This window comes from Teleopsis dalmanni, chromosome 1 (assembly GCF_002237135.1).
Source record: "Teleopsis dalmanni isolate 2A chromosome 1, ASM223713v2, whole genome shotgun sequence".
NCBI classification, from domain to species: domain Eukaryota; kingdom Metazoa; phylum Arthropoda; class Insecta; order Diptera; family Diopsidae; genus Teleopsis; species Teleopsis dalmanni.
In genome coordinates this window covers 8,157,300-8,181,972 of record NC_051846.1, presented here as the reverse complement: position 1 = coordinate 8,181,972, position 24,673 = coordinate 8,157,300, and the positions used below count along the sequence as shown (strand labels likewise).

Sequence of the window (24,673 nt, the reverse complement as noted above, 5' to 3'; positions counted from 1 at the left end):
TTTTTATTTACTTTTAATTTGTTAATCACACACTTTTGAGGTATTATTTGTCAAATAATAGATCGGAAGTTTTCAGTACTACTAAAAAACTTGGTAACTGGTCGACTAAATGTCAAAAGTAAAAATAATGAAATAAACTTCAACTTCAGTAATCAATTGAAAAAAAATTTTATCGACAGAGTTTCATTAAATTTACTTGTCGTTTTATTATTTAAAATAACCAAATTTTTGAAGAATTTTCTCATTTTTGTCTTGGAAGATGGGTTACGATTTAGACAGATTTCACGAGAAAATTTCAAGTAGCATGATTTGCAGCTTATGCCGCGGAGTCATGGAGAAGCCAACAACTGAGCCAACCTGTAAGCAAAAATTTTGCCAGGCATGTTTGGTGGCGTTTTGGTCCGTGTCTGGAAGGTGTCCTTGTGGCAAACGTATTTCAATACGCAAAACTTATGATGCAGGACCAGACTTGTGCATTCGCATTTCAAACTTACATATTAACTGTGATTATGCAGACAGCGGATGCAATGTCATCATAAAAGTGCGAGATCTCAAGTCTCATGTGGCCCAGTGTCCTTATAAGCCTGAATTTGAATGTGAAGCAGGTTGTGTTCTTGAAGAAAGTGATACTGAAGAGCAACGCCATAACTGTATAGAGGTGCAGAATGAGGCCTTAAAAGAGGTTCAAAATTCGATCAGTGAGCTGGCAGAGATGGAAAGCACTATTGAGGACAACTTAAACAAGAGCGATGCGTTAATTGAGTTGATGAATATTAATAACCCGTCTATCAACGACATACTCAATTCAATGTATATCTACAAGTTGTTTAAATCCATCTATAAGAAGTTAAAATCATTTGGTCGTCTGAAGATTTTTCTTATTTTGCTATGGTTTTTTGGAATATTTCTCATCTACACAATGATCTAGTACAGATCTAGTATATCAAGTATATATAGAAGCAATTTATGTTGCGTCTATATAAGGTAATAAGTAAACTAAATACTTATCGTTTAAGGACTCATTTATTTTAATTATTATATTCATTTTTATAAGTAGATGGAAATATATGTAAAAGAGAGAATATTGTGACCCAAAAAACCACTTTTTTCAAAAATAAAAAATAACTTTGAAATTACTTAAAAAACCTAATATTTATTGAATAAAACGCAAAAAAAAAACATAGAACCAAAACTAACTTTATCTCCTTTAAAATAAGCCCAATCCTGTGATAAATAACTACAATGTCGCTTTACTCAATCCTCCACCCATTTTTCGTGGACTGATTAAGATATAACCTTTAACTCTTATATCGTAGATTCTTTTATATCTGCAGTCCACTTAAAAGGCATTTCGTAAAGTGGTAATGATGTATGGTCAGCCAAAAATTCATTTAATTTAATATGTTTAACAAAAACCTCTATTGAATACAATAATTTATATTAAAAATTTAGTTTCTTTAAAACCGACGTTAAAAATCAATTTAATAAATGGTGATTTTAACTTCAAGAACCGGAAAATATCTTACAGGTTGCTTGCATAATTAAATTTGCTAATGAATGCTCAACGATGGCTTCATGTCAATACAGAACACTCAAAAGTAAGATCATAGGAATAATTGATACACTAAAGTTGTCGTTTCAAATTGTCAAAATATTAAAATATAAAAGTAGCTTCAAAATTTAATAATTTGGACTAAATACCTTAAGAACACAAACTCACCTTCATTCGGAGATATTGCCCATTGTATTGCTCTCAAAGTTGCCTGGGAAGGACACGTCACGCTGACCACTATTTACTATTACTTAGTTAGCTGGCCATTACACCGTCAGTCGTTCTTGACCACATCGAACAGCCTTCGCCAGTCAGTCCGATTAGTTGCTTACTGTCGTCAGTTGATAGTATTGAGCGCCCCCAAATCGTTGGACACCTGGTCCTTCCATCAATGATGCTATTATTCTATTTACTATTATCCTAGTAAAACCGTTTGGTTTTTCAGATATAATTGAGAAAATCCGATAAGCGATGGTGAAATCTTCTATGCTCTTATGAATTAGATTCAAACTGAGCTGTTCAGAGACACAGAAAAATTAACCATCGCGGTGACCAATGATTTGTGAACTCGACGATTGCGAACTAAACTCTACCGAGGTATCGACTTCAGTTATGTACATTTCATCAGCAATTTTGTTCCCTTTAATATGTATACCCACGTTTAAGAAACCATTAAGAGATAACTTGTGAGGTTGGGTTCTCATTAGTAAAACACTAATCTATAAATAATGCACGACATCTTATGCCCAATATAGTTAAATATCTTCAAGCTCGTTGACGCACCATCTTATATAGGTTACATGCTGTGATCCATTGTTTATAAAACTATAGTGAAAATAATATATGCTAATTACTGTGCAAAGGTATTGGTAGTGTAATTAACTTAAAACCTCGATATCTCGAAAAGTAATTTATATCGACAGATATAGCAGATATAGCGACAAGTTTCTCAAAACAATACAACCTCTACTGAAATCTATTATCAAGTCATTGTAACCGTGAGGCCGAGACCCTATAAACAACAATTAGAAGCAGAAAGCACTAGGATTTGGAATAGAATATAGAATAAGTTATCTGGCAGAGATTGTTTAATGTAAATAGTAATATTTATTTAAATATATATTTGCGTTCAAGTGAGATTTCTTGGATACAAGACCATCACTTCAACTTATCCTAACCCAGTATATGTTAGGTATTTTAGACTACTGACGTACAAGACTCTATTAATAGTACTATATTAAAATAAAATATTAAAATAAAATATTAAAATAAAACTTAAGCATTTTAACAAAAAATTTTGTTTAGAAATTATTGTGAAATTATGTACCTAAAATCTTGACTAAAGTTAGTTTTAAGGGTAGGTATTTTTTGACCCATTAATTCGCCCATAATTCATAAGCCGTCAGCAACGATAAATTGAGGAGGGTGCATGCATGTTGCCACGTGCTGGAAATATTATATTTTCGCATGCTTTTCCAAATAAAATGCTTTCAGCATGCAAACTGCATAAGTGAGTAACTGCACTAACCACCCCACGGCACGGAGGGGTGCCTAAAACGTACCTCACATCAATTAGGGTGGATTTCTGGAACAGTGTTTTTCAATAAAATGCAATAATTTGACTCGCCGGCATGCAGCCGATCGCTTTGCTTCTAAGGGAGGAAACACCGCATTTTATTCGTTTTGCTTGCTTTTTTATACACTTTTTTTAGATATTTTTTAGGAGGGCAGTTTTTTAGCAATATTATTTTTAGTCAAGGGCTTAGCTTTTCAGATTTTAACCAATTGAAATACACCAATCAGCATTGGCGTTCAGCATTCAGGCAAATCAAATATGAAGTTTTAGATGCGCGTGAATGGCATTAACATTTCTTGACGTTTACGATTTGTTTTCTTTTCAATTAAAATTTCCAAACAAAATCTTTTTAAAGTTTATTTTCCATGAATTTATTAGATTTTTACGACTTAACATACATGATTGTATCTGCATTTGGAACTCTTAAAAAAACATAAAAATCGGTTGACACTAAATGCTGTGTTTACAGTTTACAGTTTATTGTATTTAATTTCAAATAAAATCGAAAAAAGTTTAGCCATAAAATTTTTCAAAGCAAAATTCTATCTTGAAGACAGTGCATTGACACTATATTTAGTTTTATGGGATTATCATTATCTTGTAAAAATAAAATAAAATAAATAAAACTCAATCTTAAAAAGCTTTGTTCGAAAATAGGAATTATGCACATACATATGTGTGAACATGGGGGGCTCCAATAACAGAAAAGGGTATCATAAAACCAAATCTTCGACTATAAAGAATAATGCTCCTATGTTATCATTCTCTATGTTTTCAACACTAATTGTCTGAGACTTTTAAGACATAACCAAATTTGGTGTGAAACAAATAGTCATATATAAATATGTAAATTAAATCAATTAATGTTCTGAATTCAAAACAAAATATTCACACTAGAATCAAATATTAATGAATAACAAACTATTTTCATTAACATATTAAATGTATTTTCAAACAATAAAAATATATATAATTATTTATGTAATTATATATAATTACATATTATTATGTTGCCACACCAGCAATTCATCTGTATTTAAGGTTAGGTTAGGTTATACTGGCGATGATCTCAAGGGGATCCAGAATACAATGACCTGTTAGTAAACCTACTGCAGGATTGATATCTCTACGGGGCATCTCTATGAGCGAGTTCGATCTTCTTCTATGTTATTAGTATGTTGCCAAATTGCATATAGATATCTGCATATCGTAGAGTCTTCCCATCTTTTACTAAAAGTTCAACACAGGAAGAACTCAATACCAATTTCCTTCTGTATTATAATAATGTAAAAAAAAATTAATTATTCCATAAATTCAATTAAGTCCTTCAATTCATTATTTGTAAATCGAGTACAAGGCGTTTAATGTACCCGGTTTTTCGCATCAGTTTTGTTTTCTAAAAACAAAAAAATTTTGTTTGTGGATAAATAGTTTCGTCGTAAACCATCTTACAACTGGTACAACAATAAACTTAAATTATTATTGCAACTTTTTGAGCTAAACTTAAGCAAAACAACGAAATCTGATCCGGTTTACGGAAGACCTAATTGAATTCACAACAAAACAATAAGCCTGTTCACACAGCTCAAAAACACGATTACTAGAATCAGTGGATCACAGTATGAATTCTTGCAAACAACCAGTACTTTCAACAAATTGAATCTTTTTAGAATACTTATGCTTCTCACGTCATAAAAAACCAAGTTTGATGGCACGGAGAGGTATCAGCTACCATGAAACGATATTTTATGGTACTTACGGAAGTCCAACACATGAGTTGGGATCATTAAATCGAAAGATAGTTGACGTCTTAAATTGAAGATTGTATTGTGAAATAGTCATTTTCTTCACTAAAAAATAGTTTCATGTACTTTTTTAATAAGATAGTTATTTTTTAAGACACAATAATATTTCAAAACACTTCATTCTCAACTTTTTAATCATTAATTCATATTTTGAAATTAACTAAACACTTGGGTTTTGAATGAATTGAACAGACGTACTTACTTACTTAGTTGGCCATTACGGACATGAATCGTCCTTGCCCGCGTCGAGTGGGGCTGTTAACAGCTGTGAAGGAAGTGTTTGCTTGGTCTATATTATAGCTGTGGTAAAATTCATCGTATGCAGTAGTCAAATTCTTTACACAGTGAAAACTGCATTAAAAGTGCATAGCGATTGAAAACGATACCCAAGGTTTAGCAATCTAAAAGATTAAGATTATGAAGTATATTAGTAACAAATTACGGTCCTTGAGTTGATTATAGTGTGATCTGATCTCTCTATACCTATTATTAGATTACTTATGATGTAAAGCAAATTAGTTTTTCATTATATGCTTTAATCTGAACAGACCATAATGACTTAAGCATATAATACAATAGTTAAAACAAAATTTTCTTCGATATGTTTATTTCTTTTCTAATTTATATAATAAATTGTATTTTTGTACATAATTCAGTGTCATTCCCAGAGTCAGAACAAAATTCTTACAAAATTTTATGTCTCATTGATTTCTGATCTGATTATTTATAATATCGTTAAGAGTCCTTCACTATCTAAAATCCAGTTTCACTTCACATCCAGCACTACTTTATGGGTTTATCGCGTATAGCAAAGCTGCCGACTCTACTATACAAAATCTAAAAGTTGCTCAAAGTCAGGCTCTCCGAAGGCTCTTCAAAGTACCATGGTACATCCGCACGAATGACATGCTAAGAGACCTTAGAATAGATCCGGTCAAAAAATAAAAAGGGACAGAGCTTTGATGCTATCTGCGAAAACCGACAGGCTGCCCTACTTAGCTCTATCTAATCTCAGAGTAATCATTAACCGTATGGGGCGGTATGCAGATCTTAGATCAATCATTGAATAATCACGTAGATTATGAGGAATACTCAAATTAGTCAGTGAGATGGGTGGGACTCTGCAGAATCTCCCCAGATATCATTGAGTAAAAGTGCCCAGGTGCACTAACTCGGAAAAGGCTTAACATAGCATAACTTCACCAATTAAAAATTAGGTGGTGGTAGACTTTTCCCATTAACTGCAACAAATAATATTAGCTTCACAAAGCCTAATTGTCTCCCAATTGGAGACATTATTAGTTACCAGAACAACTCACATTAACCAGTATATTAAATCACATTTTTCTATATAATTCAGTGCCATTACCAGTGTCAGAACAAAATTTCATATCTCATTGGTTTCTGGTCTGATTATTTATAATATCGTTAAGAGTCCCTCACTATCTAAAATTCAGTTTCACTTCAACTATTAAAAATTAGGTGGAGGTAGACTTTTTCCATTAACACTGTAACTAATAATGTTAGCTTCACAAAGCCGTTCTTCCAATTGGAGACATTATTAGTTACCAGAACAACTCACATTAACCAGTATATTAAATCACATTTTTCTATATAATTCAGTGCCATTACCAGTGTCAGAACAAAATTTCATATCTCATTGGTTTCTGGTCTGATTATTTATAATATCGTTAAGAGTCCCTCACTATCTAAAATTCAGTTTCACTTCAACTATTAAAAATTAGGTGGAGGTAGACTTTTTCCATTAACACTGTAACTAATAATGTTAGCTTCACAAAGCCGTTCTTCCAATTGGAGACATTATTAGTTACCAGAACAACTCACATTAACCAGTATATTAAATCACATTTTTCTATATAATTCAGTGCCATTACCAGTGTCAGAACAAAATTTCATATCTCATTGGTTTCTGGTCTGATTATTTATAATATCGTTAAGAGTCCCTCACTATCTAAAATCCAGTTTCACTTCAACTATTAATAATTAGGTAGAGGTAGACTTTTCCCATTAACACTGCAACAAATAATGTTAGCTTCACAAAGCCTAATTGTCTCCCAATTGGAGACTTTATTAGTTACCAGAACAGCTCACATTAACCAGTAAACTATGTTATTTATTATAAATAGAAATCCCGTTTTCCTAAATTATCTGTTAACGTGTGAAAAATGCATGAAAAGAGCAAATATCTAAATTTGAAATGCACACAAAAACAAGAAATTCATTCAAAGAAGTCAATGCAGCGCAGCGCAGCGCATTCAATGTGCATTTGCATCTCAGATATGCTGCGCTCCGTCCCAGCAAAAGACGCACTAATTAATTGCTACATTGTGCGTTAATGCATAAATTCCAAAAATTTCATTTGAGTACGTATGTGTGTGTGTGTGTGTGTGTGTGTGTGTGTTGTTAGTGTTTTGTTGAGCTGTTTTGTTTTACTTTGTTTTGATAACATTCTTAAAATATTCAAATAAGTATTCCCCAATGTACCACGTACGATATACGATATGAATATTCTCGTATATGAATATTTTCTTTAAGTATGAAAAACCTTTCACCCCGCGTCAAGTATCTATTTACACTTCAAATATCTTTGACCTCATTATTTTTCTAATTTTTCGGTGACGTTTTTATTGTTTTTATTTCTTTTCATTTCTTTAAATTTTTTTTTTGTTCATTATTTTTTGTTATTTGTTAGCTACTCATATCTTTATTTTTTATTATTTCCCTTTCAATGAAAATTTCCTAATCTTAAAGAATTTCTTTCTTTGATTCTTAAATGTGCGCTGCTGCTGTTATTGTTGTTATCGTTGTTGTTGTTGTTGTTGATGTTTAATATTGTTGTTGTTGTTGTTGTTGTTGTTTCTTTATTTCTAATTCGGTTCGTGTTTTGTTGTTTTGAGTTTCTTTTCGTTTCTGCGCTGCTTTTGGAATTTTTGATTGCTCAACAGCGCCGCTTCTTGTTTAAATTTTTTAAATTCCACTTCGACGCAGTTTGTTTAGAAAATGAGGAGAATGAGAGAATGTGTTATTAATATATTTGTGTACTAAAAAAAAAACTAAAAAAAAAACTAAAAAAAAAAATTAATGTTTTCAAATGAGGTAATGACAAAAAAAATTTAAATAATTTAGCTATTGCAATGGCGCGCGTGAGTTAGACTGAAAGGGAACATCGTAGACTATAATTAATTTTATTTTCATCATTAAAATTATTATTGCTGTGTTTAGACTATAAACGTAATAACGTGATTAAAATGAATCATACTTATATAGGTGTAGTCCATTTGTGGAATAAATGAAGATGATTCAGTTTAAGTGTATTAAATTAACATATTAAAATTATTTTTAAAAACTAATTTGATTTTTAGGTGCGCCCATGTATATTAACGTACATATTTAAATTATGTTAATTATGACGTCAGCTACAAATTAAAGTTTTTAGTTAAAAACAAAAATTGAGAGCGATTTTTAAATCGATTACTAGGCCATGTTTTATACAATTTATATTTTACATAAGTTGTATATACATACTATATCACATATTTAAAAACATTAAAAATATATAATATATTTGTTATGTTGTACATAATGTAAATTATTTACATAAATAATATTTATATTAAGACATAAAAGTTAATTTCGAAAAAATTAAAATCGCATAATGGTTTTAAATAATACATTTATATATATCAATTAATATGCAATCTTAATAATTTTATTTGATCTTATTAATTTTTAAAATTGTTCATTCATTTTATATAATTATTTATGTCGCGTAAAATTAACAAATTTAGAGGAAATTTTTTACGCGAGATTTGTTTTTAGTACAGTTTTCATGTTCAATGGGTTAATAACGGGTAAAATGTATAACACTTGAAATTAATTTATAACACCTGAGATTAATTTATAACACTATTGATATATTGACAGCTTGAAATTACCCTATAATTAATAGCTGTTTTATATTATTTAACAAATAAAATGTATTTGACATTTGAAATATTTGAAATATTGTGTTTATTTGCAAACTAAATGTTGAAAATTTAATTATGATATTATAATAAAACATTATTCTAAACATAATCGATTGAGTCATAAAATTCGAGCAAAACATTACAGAGCAGGAGCAGATCTAGATTAGCCAATGAAAGACAACTTTAATTTAAAACGTTCCTTATGTATTAAGAAGTTATGATTAGTTAATAAGTTATAATATTAAATAAAAGGGTGTTAATAATAATTAATTATACAGATTACTATAATCTGTGAAAAGTATTTTGTAATTTAATTTAAATGAATCTGGTCAAAATCAAATATATGATTTAAATGAAGTTGTGATATTAAATTATAGATCGACAATAATAATTACTTAAAAACTATTAATTTTTTATTAAATTTATTTTTAAGTCATATGTAATATAAAAACATATTTTTTGTTGAAATTTGTTACTATTTATATCATTCCAGTATTTATTTTATGTATTTTATTTATTTATCTATTTTTAAAATTTATTATTTATATTGTATTACGATTTTGTATTAGAATTTAAATCGCGCTTTACGTCATTTAAATTTACTAATTTTTGGTTATATCAAGAACTTATGCCTAATTTCACAATCATAGCTTAAGCATCGAAACGAAATTAGGTATAAATTAATTCACGAAAATTGATAACTTAAGCATAACTTAAGTTAAAATTGAAATTTAGGTAACGATTGAGAAATCGGAATTAAGTTTTTAATGCAACCAAAAATTAATAAATGTAAAGAACTTCGTTATTTAATTTTATTGAATTTTTAAAAATTAAATAACGTAAAGCATGATTAAAACTAAATGAAAATATTATATGAAAGTTCCACAATAGTTATTAATTTTTGATAATAATTTATTTTAATTGAAATTTTCTTAAAGCCAAATATGTGGAGAGAAATTAACTTCTTTAATAATATTAAAAAGGTTAATTGTACTTTGTTTTTTATTTTTTTATTTATTTAAAATAAGTAAAATTCATTTTATAAGATTTTTATAATAAAATAAATAATTATTTTAAATGGTTTAAATGGTTTTTATAAATTTTTAATAAATAAAAGAATTTTAAAAATATGTATATATTTTTAATAAATAAAAAAATTAAAAAGAAAACAAAGTATCATTGGTCTTTTTAATTTAATTTAAAATATTTTTATTTCATTTTCATTTCTTATTTTCATGTTGAAATTAACAGACATTATTTAATGTTGTGCATAAACATACACAATTATATTATTATTGTTTATTTTTTTAAATTATTATTTATTTTTTCATAGATTGTTTTCAAAAATATCTCTACGAAGCCTATTATTATTCCCACCAAGATTCACTTTTCTCATAATATCCTCATTTGCGAGCGAAACGTTAGGCAACACTTGAACAACAAGGATACAAATTCATAATTACTATCCTGTGACTAACACAACATCTATCTCATTTTTGCGCACACACATAATGTCTTCCGACTAGGCTAGAAAAACTCACACAATACCAAATCGCACATAACACAACAACGTGTCGCTGCGCCGTTGTCTAAATTTATTCAGTCTCCGCTTAGTTCAGCGGTTAGGGTTGCGATCGTGAGCAAAAGTGTGCAATAGAATAGCTGCGTACGAAACGTATTGGCTGACTATTGCGTAGTAGTACACTTCGAATTCTACGATACAAAGCAGCGCGGTCATGGTGTCGTACTGCCGTTGCCGCTGCTGCTGCTGTTAGCTGAGCACAGCTACTGCGATGTTATATGTTGTTAGGCCTAATGTATTGTTGTTGTTTTCGTCAATTACAAATTTGAGTTTTTTTCTCGTTTACTTTTTGGGTTCTTTTAATATGTTGAGCTGAGCACTGCTTGTCATAGGCATAGGCATAGGCACAGTCATCGTCATCATTGTTGTTGTTCTTGTTGTTCTTGCTGTTGTTGCTGCTATTGCTGTTGTTATTGTTGTTAGACTTTGAATATTTGTTCACGGAATTATTTTTTTGTGGTTCCTGGAAATAGTAAAACGCAACTATTCGTCAGTGTGTCAGTCTGCGTCATACGTAGTGCACATGCACAAGCAAACACGGAAAAATAGAAAAATAAATAAGTAAGAAAAATAATTAAATTAACAAAAAAACTTATTAATAATAATAATGATCGAGCAATGGCGGTAATGCGTAGTTATTGCTTTTAATAATAGTTTTTTTTTCGTAAAGTAAATAGTAAAACTTTTAAGTTCGTCGTACGAAAAGCAATAAAGTAGAGAAAATATAAACAAATAGTGAACAAAACAAAACGCAATTAAAAACAAACCTGTTAATGTAGTGTTCAGAGAGAAAAAAAACAAAAATCGAATTTGACACTAAAACGATAATAAAAAAAAACATATTTTTCCAAATAAATATTATAAATAAATGTTAAGTAAAATATAATAAATAGAAGTTCCAAGCAAAAAGTAACAAAAATGTCAAATCCTACAAGTGCAGCATATCAGAAAAATAGTACGCAATCACCGGATGTAGGCATGCATCCAACAAACGCCACAACAACAACAATGCCAGGCATAGCAGCGACGTCGACTAGCAGTTACAGTAGCCAACAAAGCAGTCCACGCCACTTAGGCGACGAGGTCGACGCAGCCTTCGCAAGGAACAATAACAACAACACAAGTAAAAATGGTAAATTGGGTATTTTAGTTATTAATTTGTGTATTAAAAAAAATTTTAATAATTCTATAATTAAGTTTAATCATTTGAACTAATTAACATTAGTCTTCATGTATTTTGAACTAATGTGACTGGTCAGTTTGCAATATCTATAGCAAAGCATTCAACCAATCAGCACTTTTGGTTTTTTACACATAATAAAACATTGCCCTAATATATAGCATTTTTTTAACCAGAAGTGGTAAAAAATGTTCTTAAAAGCCAACCACATCCCCCTGCTATTTACACTGTACATTTTTCAATTTACTACACAATACTATCGACCCTTCCGTCTATAATGTATCAATCATATAAACACTGCATTTCCACTGAGGGTTGTTTGCTGACATATATGGTCCAGGGGAACAATTTCATCTACAAAATCACACCCTCAACACTAAAATTTATTTTGTGACAATGTCTAGTTTTGCTTTGGAAACAGAAGTAGTGACTATTTTTGGCATAAGTGCTAAAATATTGATTGATACAAATGTACCAAGAAGTTTACTCTTATATCATATATCATATATCACTAAACCAATACTAAAAACCAGATATTGTAGAGAGAGACATTTGAAAATATTCAAGAATGTTAGAAAAAATGTTTATTTTAAGTTTGGGATATTTGTGAATCTTATTCATAAATGAATATATATGAATATATATGAAATATGAATCACCAAAAAAGATTTATCATTCTGAGCGTCGAGGTTGGTACAAACACCTTTTTAATCTTAATTATATTAATAAAAATAAGTACACATATACGTAAATATATATATATACATATATATATATGTATATACAAATACATATTAGAATAATGTAACGTCCGCCCAATGCACAGCGGAAAGGCATAACGGTCTTAATTATATTGATAAACATGGATATATAAATGTATATAAATTCAAGACATAACAGAAGAAGAGTTTATAGTTAAAGCGTTATCAGAAGAAATCAGAGTAGAATATCAGTTAGAATCAAACTACTATATTAAACAAGTAGATATGTAATTTCCTGAATACTATAAGAATCAGAGTACTATATTTATGCAAGCAGATATATAGCATTCTGATTTTTATATCATCACAATCAGAGTACTATAAATACGCCTATGTATATATAGTATGCTGATTCTGATTGTATTTGGTGCACGTATGGCCTAAAGCTGCTACTAACAAGACAAACATGAAGGAACTAGGAAGACAAGACAAGACTGAAGCACTGGAAAGGCAGTACATATACTGTTTTGAACACTGTAGTTACTGTTATAGACGGTAAAAATCTTACTGATAGAACAGAAAAAGAAGCAAAGTACATTAGAGTTCATATTAGCACCAGCAAACGCCTTAAAACAATGACGAAATACAATGACGATAGAGAAAACATGTTTTCACTAAAAAGGGCGATCAATAAAATAATTACAAATATTAAAATAGACTAAACTTTTACTAGAACTTCAGATTTCTAAAAAATGGTTACTTTAAGTTGCTTCCTGCATAAATATAGGCACACATCCGATCCATACTATCGATTTTATTGTAATTGAATCTTTTTTTGTATAACAATACCTGCTCATTGGCAAGGAATATATTTCAATCGTATATAACTTCTTTATATATATCCAGATTGTTTCAACTAGTATACTAAATACGATATAAGTGATAGAACGACTTCTTTATAGATATCCAACTATTTATCTGTATATAAGTTCTTTATTTCTTAATGAAATACGCAAGATCAATCTATTTAAACTGATCAGTTCAGATGGTTTGAAATGGTACATCAAATGCGCTATACGAATAAAATAAGGTCGTAATAGAGTAATACGTTGAGTCGGAAAAACTCCAGCGTATTTGAAAGTATTGACTTCATATATCTTTTGGAGGTTTTTTGTGTCTACAAAATTGAATACATAAAGGGGATCTGTCCATTAGTAGGAAGTATTCTTGAAGGTGGTATAAGGGACAACATTTGCTAGACAGTCTTGTGAGACTATAAATGAACACGTAAAATAGAGTAAAAAAACATTTGAATCATTGAAAATTGAATTATTAGAATAATTTTTGAAACTTCTTTTGCTTACCCCACGTAGGTATATAATATGATGGTGAAGGAGATAAACGTTGAGTCGATAAAAATCCACCATATTTGAAAGTATAAACTTTCCATATCTTTTCTTGACTTCTTCTTCCTACGATAATGTGTGCTCCAGAACTTTATTATTGAAACTCCGTGTTTTAGAAGGTAAATATAAGTAGAATTTTTCTATTCTCATTCTATATCTTTATAGCTGAGGAGAATTCATTATTCTTTTTAATTATATTGTCAAAGACTGTCTCAGGCATTTGTGAGTCTCAAATATTTCAGAATACCTTTTAATAATAATGTTATTATTTGTCTGTCCTATTTTTCAGAGCAAAAAGTTTAAATATCTTCAATTAAATCTTCAATCTGTAACGACTATGAAAACATTTGTAATTTATTATTAATTCAATTAAGATAATTATTTTCACTTTTAAATTGTATAATTTTTATAATTATATACTTTGAAAAACTATAGCAGTTTTTATAGTATGCTGATAGTATGTATTTCTAATTACTTAACTAAAGACCCATATAAATTTATTTCCTGTAGTTTTATCACTGAGTCTATCAATAAAAGGTATGTGTAGAAAATAGTTTGAAATAGCTTTTTCTGTAAAGACATTAGGGTTGTACCTTTTTTGGGGTTTATTTTTATACATTACTGAATTTCAAGTAGTCTACTTATCGTCTTTCATTTCATAGTAGAGAATCGTTAGAAAGAATCATATTTTAGTTTTGTGGTGATAATATATATGCTCTAAATCCAATTGTTATATAAAACTTGCATTGGCTAATGTGTTTTCTGATTCTTAAGTATTGAACTATTTTCTTTTTTTTCATAAACATATGTTATGGAATTTTATTTCCGCTTTTTTTTAGAATGGGCAGGGCGCAGAAGTTTTGATTTTAGTATCCATCTCCTCACCCAAATCAAAATTGGATTATTGCAACGAATATTACAGAACTATCATTGCATTATAAACTCAGATAATATACTTTCAAATCTGACAAGACTACTCTGATTGAGATGGTACCACAAGCTAATATACTTTCAAAAGTAAACTCAGTACCCTATTTAGGAGAGATAGATAGTAGTTTTCAGTGTTTTCTTAGTGATGAAGCTCTTTTTTCTATTACTGCATATATAAAGAAAGGAAATTGTTTAGATTGTGTAATTTTATGTATTCAATGTGAATTAACTAATAATCAGACTATATTGACTATACTAAGAGTACGTTGAGGTTTTTGAACAGTAATAAAAAAAATCGCCTTGGTGGTATCCGGAATAATACCCATAGTCCTACAAGCCAAGGAGTCTCTGGCTATAAACGACCGAAAATCGCGTTAACATAGAATTGATAATATAGCAAACGTATTGATTGCAATCATATTGACTAGCAGAACAGAAACTATCACACCAGATTTAAAATAGTGGACGCAAAGACATGGTCACGATCCTTACTGCGTATATTGTAAGAACGATATTGCTAAAAATGTATATTGCATACTCTTTGAATATCGAAGAAACAATGAAGCTAGACATAGCCTGAGAACTAGACTTAGAACGAACCCTACGACTGAAATCTGAATCTTGTAGGGGGTATATGCTAAGTTTGAGATATAAAACAAGTATTAAATATGAGTACAATAATAATGAGGGAACAAATATACAATAGCAAACTAATGAGCATATAAGGACAGATTCTTTCACATAAAATTTCGAAAACCACTTCTGTGCCTTTGAACACATCATTTGGATATGTTTGTGTATGGACATGTGATGTTAGTTATAAAACATTATGTGTTCTGGTTTTTAAGTGGACACTTGGGTCAACGCGCTGACTCCAACATCCATTAATAAATCAAAAAATAATCCTATAAAGATCCAATATTGTAATGTATTCGGGTAAGAATATTTTAATGATGTAGCATTCTTCATTCAGATCCAAAAAATTCATTGCAATAGAAACTAGATCTAAAACTCAATCACAAGTGTACTTTATTTTTGTAAAAATAATATTTAGAATAAATAAATGAACAGCCCTGCATTTAAATGGAAGGGACGTTCAGAGTGAGTAAAGCAGATAAGTAGAATATTTCTAACGATAGAGAAAACATGATGAACAAACTTTTTTCTTCTATTTATCTAAATCGTTCCAGAAAATAATGTATCTTTTTCAATTATTTTTGTTTTGCTCTTACGCTTTTTTTTGCAATAAATTAAAAGTCATTTCTCCGTCATCGACGGGACAGTCTAATGTCCCTACTCTCATTCCAAATTTAATGGTATTAAGTTAGTTTTCATTAAAGATTGTCTCTTATTGAAATCAAGTTGTCCTTATGAGGTGTACATTCTACGATTTAACTCCCTGAGTTTTATAAGCTAATACTGGATTGATGATTTGATGTAGGGATCACCAGGCGTAAGTGGATCTTTATGATCTCTATGATCACTGTACCTAGTCCCCAACTGAAGTTTCCACCTATATACTCTATATTTACTTTATATATATATATAGATTTATTTATAACTTATATAAACTTTTTGTAATTAAAAATATAATTTAGTTAATGTTATATTATGTTAAGCCTTTTCCGAGTTAGTGCATCAGGGCACTTTTACTCTATGCCAGCTGGGGGGATTCTGCACAGTCCCGCCCATCTCACTGATTAATTTAATCTAAGATTGATCTAAGATCTGCTTACTGCCTCATGCGGTAAGTGATTGCTCTGAGATTAGATAGTGCCAAGTAGGGCAGCCAGTCGGTTTTCGCATATAGCATCAAAGCTCTGTCAAAGCTCTGCTAAGGTCACTTAGTATGTCATTCGTGTGGATGTACCATGGTACTTTGAAGAGCCTTCGGAGAGCCTGACTTTGAGCAACTTGTAACTTTTGGATAGTAGAGTCGGTAGCTTTGCTATACACGACACACCCATAAAGTAGTGGCTGGTCTAATTATCTGGCTGTAGATCAGCTTTCTGTTCTTCAAGCTAAGGTTGTTGTGTTTGAAAAGTGATTGTAAGCAGTGCCGTGTTTTTGTGCAAGTACTTCTTTTGACTTGTATGTGCTTGTGCCAAGTGAACCGCTTATCAAATGTGATTCCTAAGTATTTAATGCTGTCATCCCAATTAATCGCGATGTATTCTTATTTAAAAGAAAATAATCTTAATAAATGCGTCTTGGAATAATATTTCTCAGTTGCAATAAGAAGAGGAAGAGACCTAGATTTTTTGCGTAGTCATTCAAATAGTAAAAATTTCTTTCTTGGTTTTTACTATGAAGATGAAAGAAGCATTATTTCCATATAAATAATTACATCGAGTTCATTCTAGTGGAAAGCAAAATGCGAAGATTTAAATGATCCTAATCCATGTATACATGTCACCCATTCAAGTTTCTAGATACAAAGTACTGCAAATGTGCTTTTAAGTTTTAATTGCTAAAATGCTACGAAAATATTGTATTTAACGTAAAAGCTTGTATCTTTAATATCATTTCAATTTTTTTAATTTTTTTTGTGAAATTTCTAAACAAAAGTTGTTATTACAGCTGACTGCATCATTTAATTTGATCTTATTTTGTTTGCTATTAAATGAAAAAAGTATCTTAAATCTTATATGGATGACTTACATCAACTAAAGGATTGTATCTCACACAGGAGAGAAACATGTTTCGCGATTATTAGAATAAAAAATGTAACAAATCATAAATAACTATTTATTATGCTAGCCGAAGGCTATCTATTCAAATAGCTCAGCTCAGTTATCTCCAGAATCTAAGAAGGATCAAAACAAGGACAAAATGTAAGGTACGATTGTTGGTTATTTACAAAGTAGAAAAACTAGTTTCTGTAAGTGCTTGTAGATACAAAGTACAGAAACGTTTGCGTACAAAGGAATCTATTCTCAAGAAATAATGTGGGAAAGTGCACAATGCTGAAGACAAGGCAAATAACGGCATTCGAATAAGGAATGGTAAAATGATATGCCTGCGTAGAACCCTTGAATACGCTAAAACAAAAAAACAAAAAGAAAAAAAAAAAACAAAAAAAAATAAATAAATAAAAAAAAAATTGAAATGAACCTTAAAATTTATAGATGATTCGACCTTTGAAGCTTTAATAGATTTAATAGATCGTAGACTTAAATATAATAAAAATTTTAATTAAATTTAAATAAATATTCAATAAGCAACTACTAGTTAGTTTTGCTCTTTCTTTGATAATTGATTTAATGACTCTTGAGTGACTTAACCTCAATTTAATACTATATACATGACATGTCTTTAGTCTCTAGCCGTCTGTCAGAACAATTACTCTAATACATAAATTCTTATAAAATTTCGTTGTTTATTAAGTACGTCATATTCTTATTTATAGTATTCACAAGGAATTCTTTAATTATATTATCTTAATCTATTGCAAGAATTTTATTTCGTAAATTGCATTTAAGATATTTTTAAATCAAATAATCTTCAAGCAATAAAGCTTCATTCTTTTCTTTTATAAATATGGTATATACTACAAATTCTGAAAGCTACTAGTAGGCCCTTAGTGTCTTTATTTAGGGCACTAAGGCCAGTATCTCAAGTATGCTTAACATTCCACAACGTGTCCGACAATTGTGCCCCACAGATAAACCATAATTTGTACAGTCGAAAGTAGTTGGAGTGAAAATCTGATATTGAAGTATGGAATGTGCACACGAAATGTCATAGAAGCTTCACGAATGCATTCAACGCCGCGTCAAGTTTCTCGAAGTGTTTATGTAAATAGTCAACAGATACTCGTACCAGGCGGGCACACAGATACTCGCACTCACACAGATACTCGCACTCGCACATACGTACCAACTGAAATTTTAACTTCAAACTCAACCAAACCGGAGAAGATAACGTTTCGTTAAATTTTTAATATAAATAAAGTATTTGTCTACAAAAAAGTTTAGGCAAATAAAAACACACGTTCTTGTGAAGAAATTCTTCATTCATAAAAATTCCACAATTTACGATTCTTCTCTTTTTCTATTTTTATTTGAGTTCTTTTTTGTGATTTCATTAATGAATTTCAGGTAAGACGACTTCGTGTTGGGGGAGTTTGAAGTTTATATTTAGTCTCAATGGATTAAGTTTATATCGGACTAATTTTATTTACAACTTCAAATGTTGTACGCGTTGATAAGCAATTTTGAGAGGCAACCCATAGAATTTGGAACGCACACGTGGGCCATAAATATCGTCAAAGAACTGTTCAGACTGATAAGTCAGTGAAGTCTGAATGCGCTCAGAAAATCGATATTCAGTTTGCATATGCTTCGGCGAAGAGTACTCAACTTGACAGAAGAATTCACCCTTTCTTTTTAATACTTACGATGGTGCAAAACTCGTTTTGGCAAACGGGACCCTTTCCTCTTTCTATTCATTTTGTTTTTTTTTTGTTGCGTGTAGACAAGCAAAGTACAAGGTTTTAATTTATTAGATTGAGAAAATACTGAAATGAATTATGTTTTATGATCATATTTTGTATATTTGTATATTCAGAAAAAGACAACCTCTAATAAATTGAGTTGGATTTGAAGATAAAAAACTCAACGGACTCGTCTTTTAATCCACATAAAAACCACATACCTTTGTTTAAAATTGTCTTCAGAGTTAAAGATTTTAAAATATTACTTAAAATTTCGAAATTAGCAATTTATTTATTAATGATATAAATTGTTAAGTGCTAATCAAGTTTATTTAAAACAAATGTTAATATAATTAAGTAAGAAATGATTTAATTCTCTTTAATTAACTAAGAAAGCCGTTTTGATTCCGCATTCCTTGTTAAAAAGTTATTCCATGTTTCCACTAGTCTCATTTAGGCAATTTTGCTCATTAACACCGCTAATCACGACCATTTACTTTTGTGTGGTAAATCATTTTATATAAATGAGCTCATTACAAATAAATCAACTCATTTAAGACGAAAATTGTCGAATGCAACCCTTTTTGTGGTGAATCATTTTATATAAATGAGTTCATTACAAATAAATCAATTCATTTAAGACGAAAATTGTGGAATGCAACCCTTAAAAATAAATTTCCCACAAGGGAAATTACTTAAATTGAAATGTTTGTCCTATGTTTTATACCTAAAATCTCAGCAAAAAAGCTGTTTAACATGCATTAATCAATTCATACCAATAAAAACGACAAAATCTTAATTTTATTAACATAAGTATTTTTAGCTGCAGTGGAAAAATGATACTAGGCAAATAAGTGAATGCGAGTATCTATCTGATTTTAGTATTGGAATTATTGCTGAATAAATTAGCAATTCGTATGGAAAAATTACTTACATTCGTGAACTATCTTGCACTAGCTGCAGACTACTGAAATAGTCTTGATAGCTGCTTAGCTGTCTGTCCAAAATGGGTAGGAATAAATACCGACTCTTGTACCTTTATTCATCAGTTAGTCAGTGATTTACTATCTTTTGTTGCATTATACTAAGTGCTTTTTCTCAGTATCGTCTTGTGGTATTTTTGGTGGGAAAGTAATTAGCAAAAGAAGTAAGTATAAAGTACATAACTAGTCTGGATCGCTGCAACTAATATCCAGATAAGTTGGCACAAGCATCCAACCTTCTCGTTTAGAAATTTCGATAGCAAAGTAATCTGTTTCGTCACAACTAATTCTCAATCTCCTCTTGAGGGATTATTGGTTGCAAAGTAATCTGATTTGTCACAATTGATATTCGGATTAGTTAATATCCAATCTCCTCTCGTGGGATTTTTGGTTGCAAAGTAATCTGATTTGTCATAATTGATAATCGGATAAGTTGATATGAGTATCCAATTTCCGCTTGTGGAAGTTGATAAAATATTATATTACTATGTTCAAGCAACATCGAGTGCCAATCCTTATGCCTTTGTGCAGTCAGGATAGTCGTTCAATCGTTTATTTAGTGTAAAGGTCAATGGGTTGTAAGTATACCATAACATTGAGCGCGATCTCTTGTGATTATAATTTCCACTAGATGTAAATAAACTCTTAGAAAAAAATACAACTAAGGAATATCAGCAGCACTAAATTAGGATGTACCATGATATTAGGGATTTTATATACAACTGGTGACATTTATATGGTAGAGAGTAAAAATCAGAGATTCACAATTATTCCAAATTCTTTACAAAAGTTAGACAGTCCTAGACAGATTAGATAGTCCATGTGTAATCTACGTTGCACGTGAGCTGGACATTCGTATATTCTTAGATAAATTCCATTAGCGTACATTTTACTGATAGACCATTGTTAGAGCGGTTAAAGTCAAATTGTTAATATTGTAGGATTCTGTAGAATTATTATAATTGATGTGTTATATGATTTATATATTATATTTTATTATATTTTAATTTATTTTAAATCATATATTGTATAATTAAATTATTATAATTAATATATTATATAATTCATATATAATATTTTATATGGTTAATATATATGGTTAATTAATTTATCTAACTAACCCTGTATAAGATGTAATCAAACCAACGGTTCTAAGTCTTGTTTTTATTGCCTTTTGTTTTTGCGCTCGAGATGAGCAATTTTTTTGTTATATTTTTTGGGCTGCAAGTAAACTCCGTTGGTTTGATGCTGTCTCTTGTTTTTCGATCGCGAACGTGTCAACACACGGGTACACATAAAAAAGTGATTAAACAATCAATAACCGAAATTGTATAAATTCAATTGTATAAATTAAATGAAATCAAAACCCAAATATAAAAACGTTTATAATTTACATTGTGTTAAAGAAATTGAAATAAAGATCATAAAATCCAATTATAAAAACGCTTATAATTTACATTGGCGACCGTGACAGGACTTTTTGCAATTTCAATAGTGGTTATTAAACTCTAATTTGTTAAAAAATCTAAATATTACCCACGTGTGGTAATCATTTTTTTTTTTATTAAGTTTGTAATCATTAGTGTACGCGTGTGTACATTTCTTCCAGATAGCTATTCTGTGGACTGTCGAACGTATATACTATTGTGCAATTGGTGGTTCTCGGTTTAGGTCCGCTAACCTCAAAACAGAACCTCGTGTCCGCATCAAGGTCGTGCTCGACATTTAAAATAACAACAACAAGATACCTTTACTTGTTGATTGTATATACTTTCGCTTTTATTGGTTTTGGTTAATTTGTAACCATAATGTGCGCGTGTGAATACTTTTTCTAACCAGCTATATAGCTAACGTGTGCTAACCATTATAATATATCGTACATCTATACATATATTACATATGTACTATCGTACGTATATACTCTTGTGCAATTGGTGGTTCTCGGTTTAGGTCCGCTAACCTCAAATCAGAACCTCGTGTCCGCATCAAGGTCGTGCTCGACATTTAAAATAACAACAACAAGATACCTTTACTTGTTGATTGTATATACTTTCGCTTTTATTGTTTTTGGTTAATTTGTAACCATTAAAGTGCGCGTGTGAATATTTCTTCTAACCAGTTATATAGCTAACGTGTGCTAACCATTATAATATATCGTACATCTATATATATATTACCTATGTACTATCGTACGTATATACTCTTGTGCAATTGGTGGTTCTCGGTTTAGGTCCGCTAACCTCAAATCAGAACCTCGTGTCCGCATCAAGGTCGTGCTCGACATTTAAAATAACAACAACAAGCTATCTTTACTTGTTGATTGTACATACTTTCGCTTTTATTGTTTTTGGATAATTTGTAACCATTAATGTGCGCGTGTGAATACTTTTTCTAACCAGCTATATAGCTAACGTGTGCTAACCATTATAATATATCGTACATCTATATATATATTACATATGTACTATCGTACGTATAAACTCTTGTGCAATTGGTGGTTCTCGGTTTAGGTCCGCTAACCTCAAAATAGAATCTCGTGTCCGCATCAAGGTCGTGCTCGACAGTTAAAATAACAACAACAAGCTATCTTTACTTGTTGATTGTACATACTTTCGCTTTTATTGTTTTTGGTTAATTTGTAACCATAATGTGCTCGTGTGAGTATTGCTCCTAAACGGTTATATATCTAAAGTGTGCTAACTTTAATAATATCGTACATCTGTACATATATACTATATACTATCGTACGTGTGTACTATTGTGCATTCTATGGTTCTCGGCTTAGGTTCTGCTAAGCGCCAAATAGAACCTCGTGTCCGCATCAAGGTCACGCTGAACAATTACAACAACAACAACAAGTTAACTTACTTGTTGATTACTGGTTAATATTTGCTTCCAATCAGTAAGTGTGCGGGTTCGTCAACGTCGCGTCTGACAACAACCACCGTAAGAGCAGTTCAATTTCGGAAAGCTCACTGTTGCTATTGTGACTTTTCGACTTCGTTAAATCCTTTGCTGTTCTCAAGTATCTACAACTGTTTCAATGGCAACGGCAGAGCCAACCACTACGGCAGAACTGTCAGAACTAAAACAACAGCGAGCATCGACGAAAGCGAGTATTTCAAGAATCAAGGCGTTCGTCAAAGGAAAGAGTAATTCGCTCTCACAACCAGAACTGAAATGTCGACTAGGTATTTTAGAATCATATTTTAAACAAATCTTAGCTTTTCAGACGTTGATCGAGAAATTAGATGCAACTGACTCAGCTAGAGATGAATTAGAAGACCTATACGTTTCCACCAAAGTATTAATCATGTCTCAACTGCAGGAAGAGGCCCACAATGCATCAGTGCTAGACGTAACAGCAATGATGCCCACCTCAAGTAAAAAATTACCACTGTTAAAATTACCTACATTCAGTGGTAAGTACTCGGATTATAACAATTTTATTAATTCGTTTCTCCAAATCATACATAGATCGCGAAATATACCTCACAAATATTGAAAAATTTAATCACTTGCTGAACTGCCTTACTGGTCAAGCTCTAGAGACAGTACAGGCATTTCCTATTTCGAATGAAAACTATCCAAAGGCTCTGGATAGGCTTAAATCGCGCTATGACAATAATAGCCTAATCTTCGCCGAAAATATCGCGACACTATTTGATCTACCAGCAGTATCGGGTCAGTCAAGCCAACAACTCCGTAGTCTGGTAAACAATGCATCCGCTTTGTATGGTTCACTCTGTTCGCTAGGTACAGAGAAACAAATATGTGAGGCTCTACTTATCTCGTTAATCATGCAAAAAACGGACGCAATTACACGTAGGAAATGGAATGAATCGCGTAACTTTGACACATTACCCAGTTGGGAAGATTGCTCAAAATTGTTGGATAGACATTGCCAGTTTCTCGAATCACTTGACAGTGGAAACGGCAATCAGTCATCATCACAACGTAAACCTAATAGTCTTAACTCCAAGACTAACAGACGCTCAAAACAATACGCATTTGTTGCATCTACATCTAGCAATTCTTGCTCATTTTGTTCTAGCAATGAACACCTAATACAGAATTGTCATCGTTTTAAGGCACTGGAGGTGGTTCAAAGATTTGAAAAGGTGAAGAGCCTAAAACTCTGCATAAACTGCTTATCGCCACGCCATCATGTGGTTAATTGTACATCAACGTTTAAATGTAAGGTTTGCGCAAAGCCACATCACACTCTCTTGCATCATTCGCAATTGCCAACGAATATTAAGAGCGCGGGATCATCACGACGCACAGAACACGCTGCTATGCCCAACGACAACGTTGCCAGCCATTCCCATCTTAATATGTCATCGGCCGAGCAAATAATTCTAGCTACTGCATTGGTTTTAGTGAAGGATTCATCGGGAAGTTATCAAGTGGGTAGAGCCTTGCTTGATTCATGCTCTCAGGTCAACTTCATAACGGAGGAGTTTTCAAAGAAGCTTAGTTTAGCAAAACATAAACATCGGTTGCATGTTTCCAGTATTGGTAGTTCGTTGAC

General features: G+C 31.0%; 2 protein-coding genes across 2 annotated transcripts in view; both read left to right on the top strand.

Moving 5' to 3' along the window:
* Window positions 1-259: 259 nt before the first annotated feature.
* LOC119689528 (E3 ubiquitin-protein ligase NRDP1-like) lies at window positions 260-3,418 on the top strand. Its single transcript, XM_038104405.1, has 2 exons — window positions 260-810; window positions 3,265-3,418. The coding sequence occupies exons 1-2, from the start codon at window positions 260-262 to the stop codon at window positions 3,416-3,418; spliced, it is 705 nt and encodes a 234-aa protein (XP_037960333.1).
* A 7,967-nt stretch (window positions 3,419-11,385) lies between these two features.
* Window positions 11,386-24,673, top strand: part of LOC119672890 (protein lin-28 homolog) — a 21,677-nt gene continuing 8,389 nt past the window's right edge. Inside the window, exon 1 of the mRNA XM_038084053.1 lies at window positions 11,386-11,636. Within this exon, the coding sequence (XP_037939981.1) occupies window positions 11,423-11,636 (214 nt within the window). The 5' untranslated portion in view covers window positions 11,386-11,422. The remainder of the gene's footprint in view (window positions 11,637-24,673) is intronic.